The 23,319-nt window shown below is 27.1% G+C and overlaps 1 protein-coding gene across 3 annotated transcripts in view; it reads left to right on the top strand.

The window, feature by feature from the left end:
- Window positions 1-23,319, top strand: part of LOC113549620 (adenylate cyclase type 5) — a 193,118-nt gene that overhangs the window by 147,126 nt on the left and 22,673 nt on the right. For all 3 annotated transcript variants that reach the window (XM_026951010.1, XM_026951009.1, XM_026951008.1), the window contains exon 4: window positions 19,986-20,141. In XM_026951010.1, the coding sequence (XP_026806811.1) occupies window positions 19,986-20,141 (156 nt within the window). The remainder of the gene's footprint in view (window positions 1-19,985; window positions 20,142-23,319) is intronic.

Below are 23,319 nucleotides of genomic sequence, written 5' to 3'. Positions count from 1 at the left end.
GTCTCAGGCATCCAATTTTCATCGAAGTAAATTTACATACTTGACAAGTTACAATAATAATTGGAAATTTTTTTCTTTGGCATCTTCAACTTAGTTATTGCTATCAATAGATGGAAAAATTATTATATGCATATTAATCTTATTTTTTATGTTATCATTGAATATTATTCAAAAGATAACGTTTTATATCTTTTATACAAAATACTTTGTCATCTATAATTGTGATAACTCATTAGGTTTATTAGTTAATCAGAATAATTGAATTTACATATCTACTTAGAAAATAGTACAATGTAATAATGGTATGCAGTTGATTGTTTTAAAAAAATAAACATAAAACAATAAAAATCTTACATATTATAATAATATCGAATGAACTGTCAGAAAAACAATGGAATTCCAACAATCACTTTTAATATTATTATTTCTATTTGTATTACTTTTATATAGTATTTGAAAAATAATAATAGCATACAAAGCATGTATATATTTAAAATTTCAATAATAACTGATTTTTTTACAAAATAAAAATAATGACAACAGATATTTGCATATCACAATTAAAATTATTAAAATTTAATTTATATACATGATTTATACATTATTCATAATAAATTACATTCTTAAAATAATTTAAAATATTTTATTAAGTTCCATTATACAGAAAATATTATATTTAATGGATGGTTATTCTATAAAATAATAATTCACGATTTTAATTTTATTGTTATAAATACCATAATTATTGCAACTTTGATGAGCCCAACGATTATAATTTCCCTTGTTTACTTATAAAATAATATTTGCCTTACAAACTGAATTTTGGGACTGAGTTAAGTGGACCAAACATGATTTATGCAGTTTTGAATATTATTTATATAAAATATATTTATACAATCATTAAACTTGAATAGTTTTTTTTTATAGGGTTGCAAGAAATCTAAATATAGTTTTTTTTTTTTCACAACTGTTTGAGTAGTTGATAATACATAAATATTCATACAATATTTTTTATTTTTCCCATACAAATAATGATATCCTCCACATTTGTTATTTAAACTTATTTTTTTCCTTAAAAACAATTTTTTTTTCAATCTATGTAATCAATATAATCATAAATATTTTCAACACAATTAAGATAGAGGTAACTCGGATTTAAAATATAAAACACAAAAATTACAAATTTTATTTTTAAGTAGTTTATCTGAACTTTAACACTTAAGTGAAAGCTATAATGTTTGGCAAGTTTCATTTGAGTGTGAACAGCTTGTATATTATATAGTATTGTACTTATGTACTTATTTGAATGTATCGAACTGAACGTTTGAACAAAATTTTCTATTTTACCCATAAATAATGCACTACTGTGTATTTGTGGATATAGATAGACTTTGGTATTTTTGTGTACCATTCACATTAATTTATTTAAACAACAAATGGGGTGAAATAAGCTTATGAATCACCTGTACGTATGTAATTCGATAACTAATTATTATTTCGAAACGCTTTCTACCGTTGTGGTATTTCCTTGTCAAACGTACATCTTTTGATAAACAATTTATACGTATTAGCGGTTTCAGAAGTTGTAGCTGATTATGTTACCTTGTAGTTTATATAAAATCGGAGCCCAGTATGCGGTCACCTATTCTTTTACATATTCGTAAGTACGCAATTACTTTAGTTCGATTAGTTCCAACCTATAGCTGCCTAATAGTAAGGCTAAGGTGATTTTAATAAAATGAAAATGTTTATTTTCTAAAATAACATTTTATGTTTATTGAAATATTTTTGTTAATGAATAGAAATGAATCCAAAAAAAAATAAAAAAATAAATCGATTTTATTTTAATTTCATAACATCCAAAATCAAGTATTTTTCTAAGTAATAATGCATTGCATAAATATCAAATTTTAACTGAGTAGCTTATTAGTTGTAAGTAGATAGATATTTAAAGTTTAGACGATTGTTATTGTATAATACATACACTATAATACCGATGACCATTTAAACTTAGAATATGTATAACTATATTTAAATAGATAACTATTATAAATTTAAAATCATAACAATGATACGAGTAAATAGTTACTTTTTTTTTTCAAAAATATAGTTTTGTCATAATTCCAAATAATGTAAGTTACGAACGACCAGACTATGATTGGACCGAACCTTCGGCCGGTGAGATTGTAAACGGGTATATTGGAAATGGGAACTGTGTTTCGGCTTATACAGCTTGATCGCACGCGTATCGTCCGTGCATTAGCGTTCTTCCGGCCATCCTATCGGCCAGTCATCGATGCCGTAATAACGTCAGGGATTTCAGAAGGCGGACGGGAGCAATTTAAAGGAGAACCATGCTACTGTCCGTGTATAATATATTATGCGTATATAGGTCCGGCCCCGGAGGACCCCGAACGAGTGTAGTGATGATCTCGAATAACCATCGGAGTCGACTAATAAAATCTGCTAACAATATTTTCCTCGTGTGTACCTATAGATACCTACAATTATTATCATTATTATTTCATAAGCACGATGACGATCATTGATCACCAGTGTTTTAGTGCTAATGATTCGACAATACTCTGTGACGGTCACACGTAGTGTACACGAAAAATCGATGAAATAAAAATAAAACGTAGGTGTACTCCCGCTGCTGCAGCAACCACGCCCGGCTGGCCGGGTCTAATGTAATATTACATAGGTACCTAATATAATAATAATATAACGATATTATTTTATTTTTTCACGATAGCAGTACATGATTAATCGCTTTATGAAACTTCTATAATATAGTCCTTGTCGAAATATCGTGGTTTTTTTTTTTTTGTTGTTGTTTTTTTATCGTGTACAGATAACACCAGCAAGGACTTTTGGGTACATTAATTCGATAATATCTAATTTAGTTTAATGACATGATCGTAATTACACGCCACAAGGACCATTAAAAATTAGATGTATATATATATATAAATTATTGTATTGTACGTTTAATATTTCATTGTTATTCTAAAAGAAACACATTAATAAATGTTGTTGTAATTTGTTTAACGTAGATGAGCCTTTTTTCCTTTTTTTTTTTTTTTGATTCTTAAACGTTTTATAGAATATATATTGGTTGGGAATAATTCAGTTTTAAGTTTAATAATGAATATACATTTCATATTATTTAACACAAGGTTTTTCCGTCAGAATGTCAATTTTTAAATACTCTATTGAATTATTAAACGCGGCATACTATGTAATGTGTCTACGCAAATGATATATACTACATACTATATACGTTCAGTGTTTCATACATCTAAAAACAGTTGTTTGTGAAAGGAATGAAAGGGAAATTATTTTTAAGCTCAACCATTGTAAGCCACCTAATACAATATGTATGGTAATTAGTCCAAAACCACTGCGCCTATGTGGAGAGATTAGAAGGAATTACAAAGTAAAAACGAAAAACAAGTTTCAAACAAAAGTCTAAGTCCTCTAAATATTGTTCGCGAAAGTAAACTAAAGTTTGGTCAGTATTATGAGATGAAATCTTTTTTATTTTTCGCAAAAACAATTATACGCATCGCTGACTTGTATCTATAACCAAGACAGGCCGAATAAAAATTTTGCATGACGTATAACATATAAATTCGAAAATAAATTAGTTGCTTATAATACCGTATAGTTCGCGGTGTACTGCGTACATAATTTGTATAATGCAGTCGGCGCGTGCAGAGTGCACACAAAGTTATGTGATATAATATTATGTAGTAGTACTTGCGGTCAAACGCGGGCGATTATTCGTAATTTATGGGACGTAGTTAATCACGAACACCGCAGTAATATGTGCAGTCGATTTCCATTAGCAATGGCGTTTTGTCTCGTATTGCCTAGCAGAGGAGCTTCAAAGATATTTGACGTGTATACAACCGGACCAATCCAAAATGTCCGTATGCTATATAAATCATTTATTAACCGAACGTTCTTATACAGTGTTGTTGTGTTGTCAGTTCTGTTTCATCCTTTAGCTATTGATCATAGTATATCATATAATATCAAAGCTATAACTGTTATTTTGTTTGCAATCACGAATTACGAATTCACTTTATAGCAAAGTAGAGTATTATATTTTGTATTATTGTTGTACGTACGTCTTGCAACGTGAAACTAATATTATTAATTTGCATAACAGCGAAATTTTCTGAAAAAAATAAACGCTGTGTAACTGCTGTCACATAACGCTATCTATTGAGCCCAATGTTTTTAATTATTACTTCGTGTGATGTAACTATACGTAGGTTTCGGGAAATTATTGTAAGGCTCGTGTAAAAATAGTATCACTGTATCCCGAATAAAACGAACTGGTCTAACCGTAATATCCTCGAGTCTTGTAAAACATAACATTAACGAGATAAAAAAAACCGAGAGATTTCTGTATATTAATAAGTATACAAGGTGATTTATCAAGCCTGATCATCTCCCTTTCATTCTTTAATAATTCATTTATTCAAATTCTGATTTTAAGAATATTCAAGTAGGTATACAGTTTAAAACCATATTATTTTTAAATTATTAGATTTTTATACCATTTAAGGAGTATCCTGTATTCTTATAGCAATAAAAACTTATTATTTTTACTATTTACCACTATAATTTCTTAATCTAATAATTATTTTAAACATTTCGTCGAATCTAAATCGATCGAGGAGTTCCTGAGTTACTTAACCGTTTGTTCTAAGGAAATATAGTTATTAATAATAGTTTTAATTAAAATATAAAATGAGGTTAAGCATTCTTGGTAAATCGCTCTATATACACTTTTGAAGGCACAAAATGAGTTTAGTATTTGCAGTATAATAATATTTATAAAAAATTTAAAATTATATTATAAAATTGATATTATTTTACAATTTGTCGCTTTCCAGAAATCGGACTAGACAATTTCGAATGTAACATTCGTGGACTTCTAATCAGAGTACATTTCTGGATCCATTCAAAATTATTTCCAAATATGTCTTTAATTTTACTAATTAATAATTAAAATTAACTAGTTTTGAGGTAAAATATACGTAGAAAAGATAAATACAAATATAAATACGTCTGCCAGGCCATGGAAAAATGTGCGACGTACAATAGAGGAAGTATTGCAGCACCGCAGAAAGTGTACGATAAATATTAAATATTATAAATTATAAAGTTGTAATGGAAAAAAAGTTTAATCTTAAATAAAAAAAAATGTTACAATTGGCAAAACAATCAATACGAAATACAAAAAAGAATGTTTACAACATTTACAATATTTTTTTATGTATATATAAACGACTATTACTCCGTCGTATTATATTATAAAAAAATAAAGTAAAAAAATCAATTTCTGTCGTCACAGAGCACTCGAAAAGAGGAGTGCGCTTACTTCACTCGTCATCAACGGGTAATCCAACAATACGTTCTGAAAAGATGTATAACTTTTCGAAAATCAATATTTGGTTGAAAACAGTTCATATTATTTTCGTTCGGACTCAGAGAGCTATAGGTATTTATAATAATAATGAACTTCATTATGCGTATCACAGTATTACGATAGTCATCGCAGACGCAACGTGTAATAGACATTCAAAACAGTCGTATCGTACACTAAAGACGGAACGGCAGCAACGAACAACTTTGAAACATTTGCATATAAATATATAATATATTTTATATACCAACAGCGAGCTTTCGGTAAGGACTAAAGACTCGAACAGAGATTCAGTCGATGCCGCTGTTGTTTCAACGACCGTATTGTATAGTAATAATTATTATTAATAATAATAATAATAATAATCGCATAGTCCTGTCACTTATTATTATAATGCACATATAGCTATGCGTGTGTACGATCTGTACCTTTGATCACATACATAAACCGTTGTTTACAATGCACACAGCATATTTTAAAAGACGCATTCCGTATATTACGTATTTCGTTATGTCCAATGACTAGGTGAGTAACCGTTTAATATAAGAGACGCACAATATAATAAAAATAGTCTCTAACAAGCGGACCTCCGAAATCGGCCGACGTTAAATTTCATGGTTTTTATTATTGTTGTTTTTATAACAGGTCATTGTAGTTGTTGACCCGACGCTATAAAGGCGAAACTATGTCTTGTTATTATACTTCCTGTGCAAAAACTGCGCGAGTACCACATACTATCAAACGTCATATTATTTCCCGATTTTGTTCGTATTTAAAAGTATTCTGATCGAAGATTACGTTAACGATTAATGATGAAAGCATGAAATCTATACATTTAAAATACCGGACAAATACATTTTACATGTTTTCAATATATTTTATTTTCTTTATACTTTGAAAGTAAAAACGTTTTAATGGAATATTTTAGATTTAAAGTCAACCGCTACTCAAATTAACTTTGCAGTAAATTTAACTTTTTAACACTCTCTTAGGCTCCCTTACTTTAATTTGAGTTAATTTAAAAATGTATTATATAAATTATAAATTTATAAATAATAATGCGCATAATATGAATATTTGTCATTTTTAAATATTTTAATTTCCAGTTTTTACGTATAATATACGAGTGAAGTTAGAAATACTACAATGAAAACTCTTCCGAACATAATATAAATTATAATAAATTAAATTAAATAGTGAAAATGAAAGTAGAAATAAAGTTTTTTTTAAAAGATGCATAAAGTTAAAAGTAAAAAGTACAGTTAATCTGTGTCAAAAAAACTTCTATTAAAAATGATTTGCTAAAAAGATTCAAAATGGTCTTACATAAAACTGATTTCAATATTATACATTAATTTAGGCTATTTGAGTTTTATTGTTCGAAAATATTTTCTAATTATCTTGCTTAAGATAAATTATGTGTCACAACGATAAGTTTTAAAGTATAGTAATTATGAATTGTGATGATAAACGACAATAAATTTAATTTACGAATAGTGTGTAAACACATTAATATGTGATTTAAAATTAATGAATGTTTTAGCTGTAGTAACAAAATTGCACGTACAAAATAATTAAAACTAAATATAACAATGGGGTGTACACTGATTATAATATGCTCACATATTAAAGGCCAAAAAGTTGTACATATGACGTATGCGTAAAATGCTTAGTTAACATGTTCCTGTTAGACAGTAGTATACTATCTATTGTATATATTTTCGACCGGAGAGAACCATTTCCCTCGAGAAAAGTATTTCCGCTGAATTTCGTTTATGAAAAATATCAAGAAGACGAAATATTTTTAAAATTACCTTTTCACAAGGGCCCCTATTAAATAAATATAACCCATTTTATATATATATATATATATATATATATATATATATATTTGTTTTGTTTTAGTAAAACACTGACCTTTATATTGTCTATTTCGTGTTTCGTTTCTATCAAATAAAATGCTTTAACGAAGTACCTAATATAAAATGTATGTTTTTAAATTCAATTTGTGTAACTGAATTATATACATCCAAATTAATAACAAGCTCGAAACTCTACCGTGTAAGCCATCATTATTCGCTTGTGCTAGTTACTATATTTTTGTATTGATCAGCCATGAAATTATAAAACAAAATTATAAAGTTTATTTGAAATTATATTCAATCTATATATATATATATATATATATATATATATGTTATATATTTAAAATCTATATTTTTGAAAATTCTGATTTTAAATTCAATTTTCAATTTGATTTGTTTGATGTATAATAATATTTTGGTTGGAACACATAATATACATTTTAGGTACCTGTTATGTGTATTTACAGAAGAATTCTAAAAATTTGTTTTATTAACTTCATTAAAAATTGTCTACATCTCTTTTTATTTACTGTTCGTAGATAAGTAAATCTATATCAGATAAAAAAGGTGCGAGCTAACTAGTCGTTGAATGTGTTTATTTAAAGTTAAAAAACAATAGTTATGAAGCATCAAGATGCGGGTCTAAATCTCTGTAACTTTTATTTTCAAACTTAAGTAATTTTTGTGAAATTTTCCATAAGACATAGCATAGTGGGAAAACAGAACTCACAATAAAACAAAGAAAATTCTATATTTTAGTTCTCAAAAGCTTTATAAGTTTTGTCTGGTTGCAATATATTACTTATTTTTATTATTATTATTTACGTGAACCTTGTACAGCATAATATGATTCAAAATTGAATTCTTGTCCCTTAACATAGTTATTTTGACTTTGATATGGTAGTCTTTGAATTGTTCAGAATATCATGAACGTTAGTATCTAAAATAAATTTGTATTGGTTCAAACATTGATTTTCAACTATGCAAAATGTTATAACCATGAAAATGAATAATAAATAATTCTCTATATTGCAGTACCATACTCAGTTATAATATAATATCTTTAAATATGAATTTATTTGTGTAATGTAATTTGTACGTTTTAGTATATTATTATAAGAATTGCACTTTTACAAGCTTAACAAATGTTAAAAATGTTTTGTATAAAATTAACATTTTATGTTTAGTCATTTGACTTAAATCGTGGAAAATAAAATTTGCTATGATTATTGTTGTATATAAATATATTATAATACGCACATAAAATAAGAGTTTAAAATTCCTCGTCTTACGGCCAAATAATGTTTAACATAATGTTTGTTTTAACTACTAACTCGAAGACTTAAAAATAAATTTGTATTTAAATTTGAATTGGTCTTGTATTACTGTAGTTGATGACTTTCAAAGCACATTTTATAACCTCGTTAGTTTTATAGGTTTAATAATTACTAGGAAATAGGTAACTATATAATAGTTTACTAGCAGGCAAATATAGAATGTAAGTTTTTTAATATCATAACCATATCATTATAGTAACAATAATACATTAATTCAAACAAAACTTTCTAGTTCATAGTTGTTGAGCAATGCGGATACTATTTTATCATATAAATCACATTTACCTATCATTGTCAACAATATCATGTTTCATTTGAAGTTTAAATTATTTATATGCGTGTGTTTGAAAAGGGACATAGTCATGATTAAGTAACCATAAATATATAAGAAATGGGAACATGGGGCTTAAATTTAAATTTTAAATTATGTACTCAAAATCTACAAGGATTCTACAATTCAATGTAATAACCGGCCAATTACCGTTAAACAGTAAACTAAAATAAACACGAAGAATAATATTAATTTGTGTGACTAAAAAATATTTACTCTAAAGTATTGATTGAGATGACACGTTCTGTATACGTTTATAATATTATACAACATTAAAACTAGGTAACATGCAAACAAAAAAAAAAAGGCTAGATTAGATAAAATATTAATTCATTAGAATAACTCGAAACGAATTTGTCACTCGTTCTTTTATCTATCGCAGTCGATTATTAATATTTAATATAAATTAAGTACTATCAACATAATATTGTTTTTTAAAAAACAATAAGAACACAATAATATTTTATTTATAAGTTGTATGAATGTATAAATATTAATCATTATGTTAAACTATTCTTGAGAAAATCCTAGATTATGACATTAACTACGTTCACGTTAATCTTATCTAAATGTTTATTTCGTGTTTCTGGTTAACATAATGTGAACAGAATCGCTATACAATTATAATGACAAATTTTTCTTTCTTGTGACCTTTGTGTCATTAGCACGTCATAGAAAATATGCAATCAATTCACTCTATAAATAAATAACTTTCTACAATTTGTATCCAATCTAATATTTTGTAACAAAGATCAAACACTGTTTACAATTTATTCTTTAGTTAACAATACCGTCCGTGTATTTAATTTAATAAAATATTATCATAAACAGCAATTTGGTTTTGTTTTAGATTAAAATGAAAAATCGTATTTGGCGGGAATAAAATATTTTACGTACTATATTATACGTTTAAATCGTTGAATTTTAATTATATAATACTTGTCAGTGCATAGGCCGCTTAACGTGTATCTATTATACAATATATTATGTATATAACGTATTATTTTCATATATTATAGTCATTATTAGGGTCGTGAATTCAAATTTCGTTGGTTTTTTCGGGGATTATAATGATATGGCATAATTTCCACTAGTTGCGCGATAAATTATTTGCTTGTGCCAAGTAAAAATAACCAGACAGCTGTCAACAGCACGCATAATATAATTATTATATTATATGGTAATAATATTCTAATGATGTCAATAACGCGATACGGCCAAAACTTATTTACACTCCGTTTGTAATTGTTTTGTCCAGCGGCGTCATTGTCGCGCAGCTCACGCTCGCTTTTGTACAATATATTTTGCCACCTCATACGTTGCTAGATCGCAGCAGGTACGTAGATCAGCAAATGTATAGGTTCGGTCAAGTTAGGGCCGTTAGTGTACCTAAGCAAAAGTCCTTTTCGAAAAAAAATGATACAGTCACATACTGCGTACATTTACGACACAGGCGTCTGTACTTGTATTGTACATAGGTACGGTGACCTTCCACGGGCCTTTCGTGTTGTTTTTTTTTTTTTGTCACTGCCATATCATTATGCATAATATATATATATATAACATAATATTATGTATCGTGTATTCTCGTTTTTTTACCGAATTTGAACAATAATCCGGTAAGTGTGCGCGCTCGTCTACACACGCGCGCACGCTGGGTATATGTATAAATTGAACTTCAAGTCTGGTGTTTATTACGCCGCGTTCAGTCGCAAGACGCCAAAAGGGTTGTTTACAGTTTTTGCGGAACGTAAACATTGCCGAAAAAACCAGAAACGCGTATCATTGACCCGGGGATAAGCTTAAGTGTTGCTTCAGTGTGCTCATCGTGCTGTACATACCGCCGCCAACGGGCCAGGCCGGAAAAGGGTACGAGCGCATAGTGGTTCGACCAATATTGTTATAATAATTTGCCTCATATCCGCCGAACCCCTCATCCGACATATAATTATATTTAATATAAATATACATAATAGGTAGAACCACCACTCCAATCAGCAAACATTAATTAACGCTAAAAACAACACGCGTCGCGTTCGATGTCTTGTCGATAATAATATTATATAATAAATATTATAACAATATACATTTACGTGGTTAAAGGTGGTTTATTATACTTGGACTCCAATAAACGGTTCAAACATCTGGCTGATTTCAGAACCGAAGTGTATAGGATTATTATACTGAGTACGAACAAATATTGTATGATACTGGTATAATAGTAATATGCGGGCTGTGTATATAAAGTTAAGCATCTCACCGCATAATATGCATTTTGAATTCTGATCAAATTCGAAACGACTGTGTACCTATAATACCCTCTATGTTCCACAATACACGTTTTATTTTATTCTAAATTTTATTTCGATTGTCTTATGGTTTCCTCTTTACTTTTGACAAACGTGACTGTTCAACTATCGACATCGACCCAATAATTAAAAAAAAAAAAAAAAAAACCATGTTACTACGTATTGTTGATTTTCACCACCGATGTTATTGCAAGAACATAACGTACGCATTATAATAATAGAGAGTAATCGGTTTAACTTTCAATTTCGATGTTTTACAAGTGCATATTATTATAATATTATATACCTACTTATTATAGGGTGATTAACCAGGCATTTTCATACATCATTTTATCTTTTAATTATACATTTATCGAATTTTGACTTTTGGAATTTTCAAGTACCTACTTTAATATGATTTTATTTTACTCTGCAGTGATAAAAACATTTTTTTTTTAACCAGAACTCCCTATTTTTACCTCAAGTTTTAAAGCAGTTGATTTTTTTGAAAATATTGATACACCTAAATCAAAAATTCGAACAAGTTGTTTCTATATTATTGCGTTTCCCATAACCCACATATTATTATTACCCAAACCTATATTTTAATAGACTATTATTTTTAATATATAAAGACTAAAAATGCATAAATTACTTGTATACAATATCAACTAGTAATCTGATGTAAAATTATTTTTGAAAATTTTTTATTCATATTATCTTTTATAGTTTAATAAAGAACAAAATTAAATAATAATTAGTAAATTATTTATATATATATTTATTTTTTAATAAATGATTGTAGTAGAAATTTCTAGGTATCAAAAAATATTTAACTTAAGTTGATGCACTAGATGTTGGCATTTCTACACTTCAATCTGTCTTGAACTCGGACACTAAAATAATAACATTACTGGTGATGTATATATGTAATAAATACGTAAAAAATTTTAAATACATGAGCTGCTCATTATTTAGTATTGCTTTCTTCGGTTTCTTCGGTGGTTTTTGTTTTTGTTTTTAAAACTATTAGGTAGAAGCCATTGTTCCTTTACATTTGGAGTAGGCAAGTTACATATTATCTTATTAGCTTTACAATGAGAGAGTTTCACTGCTTCACATTTTAATTTTGTATTTTTATACTTTTTTGCTTCACTCTCTTTAATTAATTCTAATATTTGTTCGGATTTTGTTATAGAGATGATGATTTAATAACTTTAGATGATCTAGTAAGATTTTCTTCAGATGGTTTATTTAGTACTGCATTAATTTCCACTGACATCAATTTTATATTAAACAATATAGATTTAATATTTTTCAAATTTGTTTGGTGAATTACAATTAAAATTTGGTTGATTCCATTTATGTTTGACACTATATTCTATTTTAATTTATTTTCGTATTTACGTCTATTATCATAATACTGCTGCTTATTATTTGAAATTTTATAAGAATTATCTATCACATCTAAAATTGAAATATTATCTCTAGTTTTCTTATCCAACATAATTAATTTATTTGTAAATTGTTCTTCAGATTCCTAGTACATTTCTAATAATTTCATATTCAAATTTTAGTTTGTCAATTTTGTGGATAACTGAAATAAATTTTATTTTTCTAAAACCTATTTAATTTAATTAGTAAAAATGTATTAACCTTAACCATATAGTTCTGTTATGTACCCATTTTAGAATTATGAACATTAAATTAATTTTTAATTTTTATTTACTTGGTCTTAATTTGTACAACTACAGTTCATGTTTTAAAAATACTTTAACCCCCCCCCCCGAAAATTAATCCTGAATAAGTATAGAACCCTAGCTGTATGGAATTTGAGTATTCAAATGTTAATGTAGATAACCAAGATCCAGAGAAACCGAATTTACCAGCTGTACTGAGTTCTGAGTCTGTACATTAATATAATTGAGTAATAATAAGAAAAATGCATTTGTTGTTATAACTGGTGTACGATCAATACACGAGAAGCCACAATTGTTGGCAATATGTCGACTTTAAAAATAGATTGATGTATATTAACATAACTCGACATTTTACAATTAGAAATAAAAACTTCATGCTTGATAACCTAATAATTGGTAAGAATTATGAGTATAAAGTATTATAGTGAATATCTAGCACTGTGATTAATAGTGTTTCGTGTTTACTCAATGATAGTAATAATTCTAAAGCTCTCCGAGCTAAGAGATAAACTCAACAAAATTATTATTATTGTTTTTATTATTATTATGGAGGTAATCGTGTTTTTGGCAGCTGCATGTTGGAATACGCCTATTAGTTCAGACGCGTCCCGACATACTAGAATGGGACCAAAATATACATGACGACAATGCCTACCCGATATTATTATCATCGCAAATTCACATTGTTGTGACTCTTGTGAGATAAACATATTATATATATATACATACATGAGTTTCCCTCGTCCAATCGTCTACTTAAAGTATAATAATATCATATCTCCGTCTCTCCTCCTAGTGGCGACACGGGTTCAATGTAATAAATACGAGTAAAACACCAGCCCTGAAATGCGCATTCTACCGTGTTTTTTGCGAAAATCGTGTGATGCGTGTGTACGAGCGTAGGTGTTAACGATTTAAACTCGCTAATGAAACGAAGAAGACGACGGTTTGTCGTGGGCGTATAGGTGAGATGATATTTGCAAACCCATCGATAACCGTCCACTGTTAGTAACACGTACTCACGCGTATAAAAACGTGTAATATATACCTACTGGTAAAACATTTAAAAAAAATATATATTCTAAATTTAGTGAAACTAAAAGTTTCATGTATTATTATTTCATTTCATTTTTTGTAATAATAATGATTAATTATAGTCTTGTATATTATCGTTTTACTAAATATTCAAAATCACATATTTTTTAATATGATTATATGCAAACTATACAATATACTGTACAGTATTTGTGCAACTATTCAAGTAATGATACAGTTCTAAATTACAAAATTACCATAGTGGATATTATAGTCAACAGAATTTAAATTATATTAGTTACCTTGTTAAAATGGGTATTCCATTAAGTGTTTTCTAAGGATATCAATAATATAATATCGTTGTTTATACGTAATAACATACCTTTGTGCTTGGCAAAATTGATTTTAGTTTATTTTAATGAATTTATTTTAAATTGATAAATTATATTATTCAATTACATAAAACAACTTTCAGTCAACAAATTATAGTATAAAATTGCATGCATAGTTAAGTGCCTATAACGCAATAAAAAACTACAGAGTAGTGCATTATAATTTATAATAAACCATATAATCAGCAGTGTTACTATTATCAAAGTTGATAATAACTATTATAATTATAAATAATTGCATTAATTGTAAGATATAGATTATAGACATACCGTGGTATTCCTATTATATATTTGTTTTGTACAAGTCAACAATAATCGGTAAATAAATAATAACGACTATTATTATAAAAAAAATACATATAAATAAATATAAATAAAATAATGTAAAAATAATTTTTGAAATAAACAACAGTCGGAAAAATGGGAATAAATCGACGGCGAAACGAAATACGACCTCTTGGCTTTGCTATTGTATTTGGAGAAGTTTATATATATATTTATTTTTGTTTTCCGGCCGAATGTCTTTAAAGTATACACACAAACGTAGATACGTATAGTATTATCGAGTTTTCGCGACCTACACCGTACAATCTGCAGCGGTTATTTACTCGGGTCTACACGGGTATTCTCGGAAGGCGAAATATTAAAAACGCCAATTTTCTTCTACTCGACACGCTTGCTTAGTGCCTAAAATACGACGACGCACTATATACCTTTACATATTATTATTATATTACGAGTTTTCGGCGAACGCAGAAAAGGACATAATATTTTTACAATATCATAATATTATACGTATACATATTCTTATATTACAGGTACATGCACACCGTTTCGAAAAAGACACGACACTGTATTACACATTAGATATCGTACATACTTATGTATATCATAGACGCCTACTTTTCGCGACAGTATACGTATGACCCGCAATTTCATCTCGAAATCTGCTCGCGTCCTTAATATAATATTAATCGCGATCCATAGGCGTGCGCACAGGGGGAGGGGTCGGGTGCCTCCCCCCCTGCGGCCTCTTGCTTTTTCTTTAATAAATGCATGGATATCTATATTATACTAGATAGCGAACATTTTTACATTTTACATGAAAAAAGCTAAGCCAGTTTTAATCTAACAGCACAGATATAGATAATAAACTAGATTGCTAACTGTTGTTATCGATAATGGGGAGATTTGAAGCCACGTAATCGATAGTCGCCATTTTTAAAAAGGGCAGCTAAACGCTAATAGCACAGAATACAATGTCATATTATTTATTACTATAATATAGTTATATTATGTGTCAAGGGGGACTTAGGGAGGCTTAGCTCACCCAAGTATTTCAATAGACCCCTAAAAATCGAAGGTAATATGTTATACTTCTGTATAAAAAGGTGGTGCGGGGTCACTTTACATTGGGTTATTATAGCTCCCCTAAAAATTCAATCAAATGTCCGCTTATGCTAACAAATTTTGGGCTTAAACAATTTTTAGAGTTCTTTAGATGCATTCTCGCTGTTTAAGCTCTCCTCTGTCTTTAATTGACACAAAACTATCGATTATACAGTATTCACAGTTAATATCTCGATAAAAATGCTTGGAAATATATCCACATATATATAATACAATATATTGTCAATAATCGCATTATAAAAACTATCATTAGATACAGTCAGGGCTGGGCAGTATCTTAGATACTTGCATTCAAGATACGTATCCGAGATACAATTGTATCTTGTGTCCTGTATCGTGAATTTAAATACTTTTTTGACTTGTATCATATAGTTATATCCACAAGTAATCGAACATTTATCTGATATCAGCTAGCGGTCTATTTTTTATCACAGTGTATCTATCAACTACTTTATTTACATTATTTCACTATTTTTTATAAGTATTTATGTATTATTATGCTGTTTCAGTTTCAAATTATTATTGTTATTCATTTTTATTATAATTATGTAAAATATATTTTAATACCTTATATTTTATTTTTATTTATTTTTATATTTGCATATTAAATTAAATGAATACTTAATAAAATTAACAATTAAATATTTAATTATACTTATAAGGGCCCCCCTGCGGTCAAAGTCTGTGCACGCCTATGTCGCGATCATTACCGATTTGTATACGCGCGTATTATTGTACGGTACACGAATAGCAGCAGTATCCTCGGCAAGACACGGTTAAAACCAAAACGACACGACGCAAACGAAAACTCAATTTGTCATCCTGATGGCTTTGTCAAAAGATCGATGCGATATTGTTTGTTCTCGATCGGTTTTTTCTCAACCGTACACGTCACGACTTAAGTGATCGGTTAACCAGTCAATCGAACTCTTAATTATTTCGCGTGTAGGTATTATAATTATATTATACGATTATGCTACCGCAGTAGTATTCCTAATCGTCGTTATAAGCTGTACATATTATTATTATTATTATTATTATTATTATTATTGTGATACTTTATGATGTCGTAATATGCCGATATTAAACGTATGCAGAAAGCACACACTTCAATAAGTAATATACAAATATTGTGTACACTTGAATGTTTCTGTGATTATTATAGTTTCTAATTATATAATATTACGTATAAAATGAGATGATAATATATAAATCAAATTAACATTTTACATTTTAGTTATTTCTACGAATCTATTACTTCGACTTTTTTTTTAATTGAATTTACCCTGGAACGCTAATTTATTTACCGAGTTACACTTAACTCATTATATAATTATTGCCTTCCCATTACCACAACATAATATTAACTTTATAATGATATTATGTTCAGCTAGTGTATGTCTACATAGCTATACAAATATATTTAATACGCTTAATACTTACATACATTATATAACAATATTCTGCTACGAGAATTTTTTTTTTATCGAATCGTTTTTTCACTTAATAGTAAGGTTTACACGTTTTTGTACAATTTTTTGAGTGCCTCTAATAATAGTTTGCAGATAGTAAAACGCAAAATAAATATATTTTAACAGCGTAATATCTGGACCATAAATATTTTGAAAACTGTTTAATTGCAATCTACTCGTATTTTATCAACTCGTTTTACATTTAATATTTAGCAACTAAATTTTTTTTTATTTATTGCTTTTTTTTAAGTGAAGCGTAAATATTTTAAATAAAATTCTATTGAAATCAACTTTTTTAGATTTAAGTATCTACTATTTATTAATAATTAATATACCAATATATATATTATATTCGTAAATATGTTTTATTTTTATAAAGAATATTATAGAAAAAAAAATGGGTTAATATCACTTATTATTCTTTGTATTATTTGATTTATCGTTTCAGTGAATACTTTTTACATACATTTATCAAGAAATGTCTGTAAAAATGAAATTAATAAGTTAATTTAATATTAGTTAATTAACTTATAACTGAACTGAGTTATTCATAAATTATTAATTATTGTTACATTTTATCTTGTTGAATTTTTATTTAACCTTTACTTAATTGAATTAAAATAATTCACTAACTTGTCCAATCTTCCATGAAAGTTAATTTCGCTAATAAAAATACTACCATTTAATTTCAGTGTTTTCTATAATAAAGAATAAAGATAATTATATAATGTTAGGATTGATATCAATCAACTTACCAATTTTTTAAAATTGAATTCCTACAAAATAATTATTATTTTATGTGTAAAGCGAATCGGTAATACAAAAATTACCATAATCCATTGAAAATAATTAAATAGTTACTTTTTACTTTTTATCAAAATTTAAAAGCTATCATAGACATTCAAGAGTTATTTCTTTATAATTATTATATCATACTAAAATATTACAAACCTGTGAATAAAAAAAAAAAAATCATAATACAAATTGGTTGGAAGTTGAACATGAAATTTACTTGTAATTGATATCAATCAATTGATTTGTTATGCCCGTCGGGTTTTTAACATCAAGATTTAATGGTCAAAAATAATGTTTATCGAACATATCTAATTTCAAAGATCTCAATGTTAGAGACATGGCCAAATTGGACTTTTAAATTGGGTCAGCTTAAATGAGAAAAACAAACACAATACCAATTTAAAGTAATGTTATCAAAAGAAAAACAATGACATATTGTTTTACCTACAATACCTACCCATGAGATATAACCCGTAGAACTTCTTGTTTTTGGATCTGATACTAAAAGAATATAAATTTATCATCATATAAGTATACAAACGACGATTTTTTTTAACACACGATAATAATGCACATATTGTGCGCAAACAAAAGTTACTAAAATATTATAATTAAGTATTCCAATTATTGAGTGTTGCAAACCGGAACAAAAGTTCTTTTAAATTGTACGCATTGAATACTTTCGTGTAAAATCAAAAAATATAAAACAATCTACCAATTTGCCATTTATACCCACGTATATAAGAACCTGTTTTTGGTAAATGATTTATTCGTACAGTTTCGATTCAGTTATTTTATTAGAAATTATTCAAATAAAAATTAAACGAACATTATTTCGAGATACCATCGATACCGATAAGACTCAGATTATTATTTATTTATAAAATAAACGCCAATCGGCTTTTTACAATGGTAATAACAAAGTAGAAGTAACAATACTAAACAAAAAAAATGGAGTATAAACATAATAATTATTATATTATAATACTATTATAATTTTTATGCGAGTACTTCATTATTAAACGGCAATGTTATATTATTTGGTCTACTCGTTATTATCGTTAATTTATCTATCTAAGATGTTTATCAGATGGTGAACGATTTAAACCAAATCAAATTAAATCCCCGGAAGAAGAGCATATTCAGAAGATTATTATTACCTATTATTATGCATACATTCAACCCTTATACTGGTATACGAGTGTACTATTATACTAGGTATATAATGAATGTTACACTTACCACAGTTTTTCCTCGGCGACCATCTTGTTTTCATAATTAATAAAGCCAAATAACCGAAATAATTTGTGTATAAAGAGGTATGTACGGTGATATTATAAAATGTACAATGTTCTATTCAAAAGTAAAACAAATATTGAAATACTTTACTGAAATTCATAAATTAGGTGGTAAACATTTAGCAATACATCAATAAAATTATATTCACTAATATAGTTAAATCGTATTTTGTAATATCCGTCAAAATTGAATAGCCATAACCATATACATACATTAGTATACATTGGTTATATAATTATACAATTATACATTAAATATTATATTGTATATTATTATTTATATTTATTCACAAATTTTAATATTGTAATAGAACAAAACACTGCAAATACTATGTATGATATTAAACTAAATACATTTCTGCTTAAAATCTCCACGTTTATAAGATACACTAACAAAAAGTAAATTTTGATAATTTAAAAATCTTTTTTCTATAATTATAGAAAATAATTATAATTTTTTATTTTTGTTGTTTTTTATTGTAATCATCATATTTTGATTACCTGTGCATTTTTCGATAGCTTTATATATATAGTACTTACCCACAATCCACATCCTACACATTATTTCAAAAGTTCAGTTCACTTATTAGTCATAATAATTTTTTTTTGTCTCATATAGAGAACGCCAAAGAAATGGACAAGCCTTCGACAACACCGCAAAACAGCAGAGGAGTCTGTAACGGAAATGGAATCGTCACCGCAGACAACAAGACGCACTAATTGGGCGGTTTATCAACATTTTTCCACAGCTTCCGACTCACCAACTCCGTTGCTGGTAAAAGTGATATTAATAATAATAATCTTTTTTCTATACATGTAAAATTATTTTACCAACAAAAAATATATATTCGATGAATATATAATCAAACTATCCACAATTATAACTAAATGAATAAGGTTAGTGCATGAATGGTTTTATATAAATATATAAATAATATATTATATTGTTATTACGTACAAATATGCGTTGATGAGCACTGATATATGTGTGTGAGCGTGTGTGTGTGTGTTGACCTTTTGCCTGGTGGTTATACAATATGTATAAATACGAGAGGAAATACCCGTGTAATTGAATAAATTATCACTGAAAACCCTCGAGTACATCGGAAACGCTGCTAGCTCTGTAGGTGGTTTGTGAAATTTCAAATTGCCAATAACATTAATTACTCCTCTTAATTTTCCATGAAATTAAAAACTATGCCCAAAAGGCCATAAAATATTTTGTTACGACAATCGATCGTATGTACAATATGACGTGTAAGTTGACATGACCGATTGCCTCTAAAACAGTTATTAATATTGACGTTATGTTTCCGAAAGAATAAAATAACGATACATAGTATAAAAAAATTACCTTATAAAAATAAAAAATAAAATAAATTTCTACTGAAAAAAATGTAGCTATGTGATTTATTTTAAACATCATTTTTATTATCCTGGAAAAACATTTACAATAAATTTAACGAACAACAGAATAATATATAATAAGTTCTAAAGAGAAAACCATTTTTTTTTTTTTTATCAGTTTCATCCGTTAGGTTAATGTATACTTTAAAACGAAATATTATGTTATGCATTTTATATTAAAAATATGTTTTTTTTGGAAAAATATTTAAGTAATAATATGATATTACCGTATTAAAGTATATTTATAATATGTTTCACTAAAAATGAGTAAAAAAAAAAAACAATTTTCAATTTCAATAATTTGTTCAGATGAAAGTTACATATAAAAACATTTTATTTTTTGTATATATTTATGTGCAGACTTATTATATCTATAATATATTTAATATTAAACTGGGGTGTATAGTGAATGCGTACCATGGCTAACCTACCTGATCTTCGCACGAAATTTCGTAAAATATATTAATATTTTTTGAGAAACTATATTCTTTTTTAATGCAACTTTTAACTTTTTTTATTTAAAAATTATCAAAGTCATTTTATTCTGTTAAATTGTATTTATAATTTTTTCCCGAGATACAATGTTTATTTGTATTAATGTATGTGAAATATAATACATTTGATGTTTTTCTAACTTTATCTATTAAGCATATTTCTTATTAGGCATTTTGGGTGTTTATATCCATACAATAGACAAATAGTATTAAAGAGATCCATACATCAATCATATAAACTGTAAAAACTGCTCCCACAGGAAAGAATCAATAGTCCTGTTTATAAATAAAAGTTTTACGCATGATATGAAAGAAAATATTTGTTGCATCCGTAACGTTTTTATTTTGATGTTACAATTATTTTGGAAAAATTTATTAAAGTTAAAAAATCATAAAAACATTATTCACTTTTTTTCGTATTTAATAACGTGATAAATGTATAATTAATTTTATGACAGTTAATTTCTTTCCATCAATGTGTACGAAACTGTAAAACTATTTTAATTAAGAAGAAATTATTTTTCCAAAATAAAACTTTAAAAACTCTTTTTATCTTGTATTTTGTTAAATAGTATCATATTGAGCACTATAAAGTTTTACGTTTGATGTAGCTTCATCTCAATATTATATATAATTTCTCTAAAAAAAATCTTAAATATATTGCTATAATAATTTTCTATAGATTTGTAAAATCGATAGTATACTTTTATTCTGCAGTGTCAAGATAATCTACTAGTACTTTTTAAATTTATTGTGTCAAAGTTTGTCTACAGAAAAATACTTTTAGGGGCTTAATGTTATAACTTTTTTTACTCGTATTTTTTCGACTAGGAATAGTGTGCTAAGCGTTTTGTTCATAATTAAACCATACACCTATGTACATTGAAAATTTAAAGCAAATACAAATACGATGGGATAATTTTCAAAATAATAGATTTTTTTAAAAAAAAAAGAACAGTTACGTTTATAGCATGTCCATTCTTATAAAACGTATTTATTATTAAGCATTAAGCACTTATAGCAAATAAGTAATAAATTAAATACCACGTTTTTTATTTTTTTATCGTAATACATGGGTACATTAACTTCCAATACATTTAGCGAAATACGTATATGATTTTAAGTATGAAATCAACCTTTTTTTTTCAATGTGAAAGCAACTCCATAAGAGGATTTAAAAAATTGGACAATATTTTTTTTTTTGCCACAAACAGCATGAATTGTTGAACAATATAATTATTTTTCAAAATCTGGAACATAGACGAAAATCCAATTTTCCGTCCAACACCTGAAACCAGATAACCGAATAAACCATTCGTGTGAAAAGCCTTGATTATAAACATATGTGGTGTAATCTTTAATATTAACTATTCATAATAAAACACGAATGACAAGTAAGATAAAATATCCGTAAACGACACTGACATTTTTTAATTCATATCTCTAACTCTGAATTAACAATTTTAAAACCTTAGAAGATTTCTTGTGACAGAATTTGTATCCAGCCTATTAATTAAAATGTTTCTAATAATTTAACTAAATGTACAGCAGTAGTGTGTGAATCTATTTTTAATATAAACTATACTGAAATAGATTAGCAAAGTAATATTCACTAATATATTATATTCATTAACCTCGTCAATCATCATGGGCGCACATATTGAATGCCAACTCATATAGAACACTGTTGTTTCTTCTTACCTTCACGTAGTATATGTTCATTGATGATTTAAATTTAATTGAACTCTTTTTAATGTACCTACTGAACTATCAGTTATTTATTTTTAAAAAAAAGGCACTTAAGAAATAATCATTATCTAGTAAGTACTTACAAACATATCCAATTAATAATTAATAACATAATACAGTTGGCAGAATTGTGTATGATGATTATGCTTCATATTTAAGATTAACATGGTTTATATGTGTTTATTAGTGTTATTTCGAAATCACGTGTCAAGTATTTCATTTTCATTGATTTTTTTTTATTCGTTAAAAAACAATTTCATACTAAGTAGTTTTTAAAGTAATTATACGAAGTGACGTTGTCGT

The sequence above is a fragment of the Rhopalosiphum maidis genome, chromosome 1 (assembly GCF_003676215.2).
Source record: "Rhopalosiphum maidis isolate BTI-1 chromosome 1, ASM367621v3, whole genome shotgun sequence".
In the NCBI taxonomy this organism is placed as follows: domain Eukaryota; kingdom Metazoa; phylum Arthropoda; class Insecta; order Hemiptera; family Aphididae; genus Rhopalosiphum; species Rhopalosiphum maidis.
This window is presented reverse-complemented; position numbering and strand designations above follow the sequence as displayed.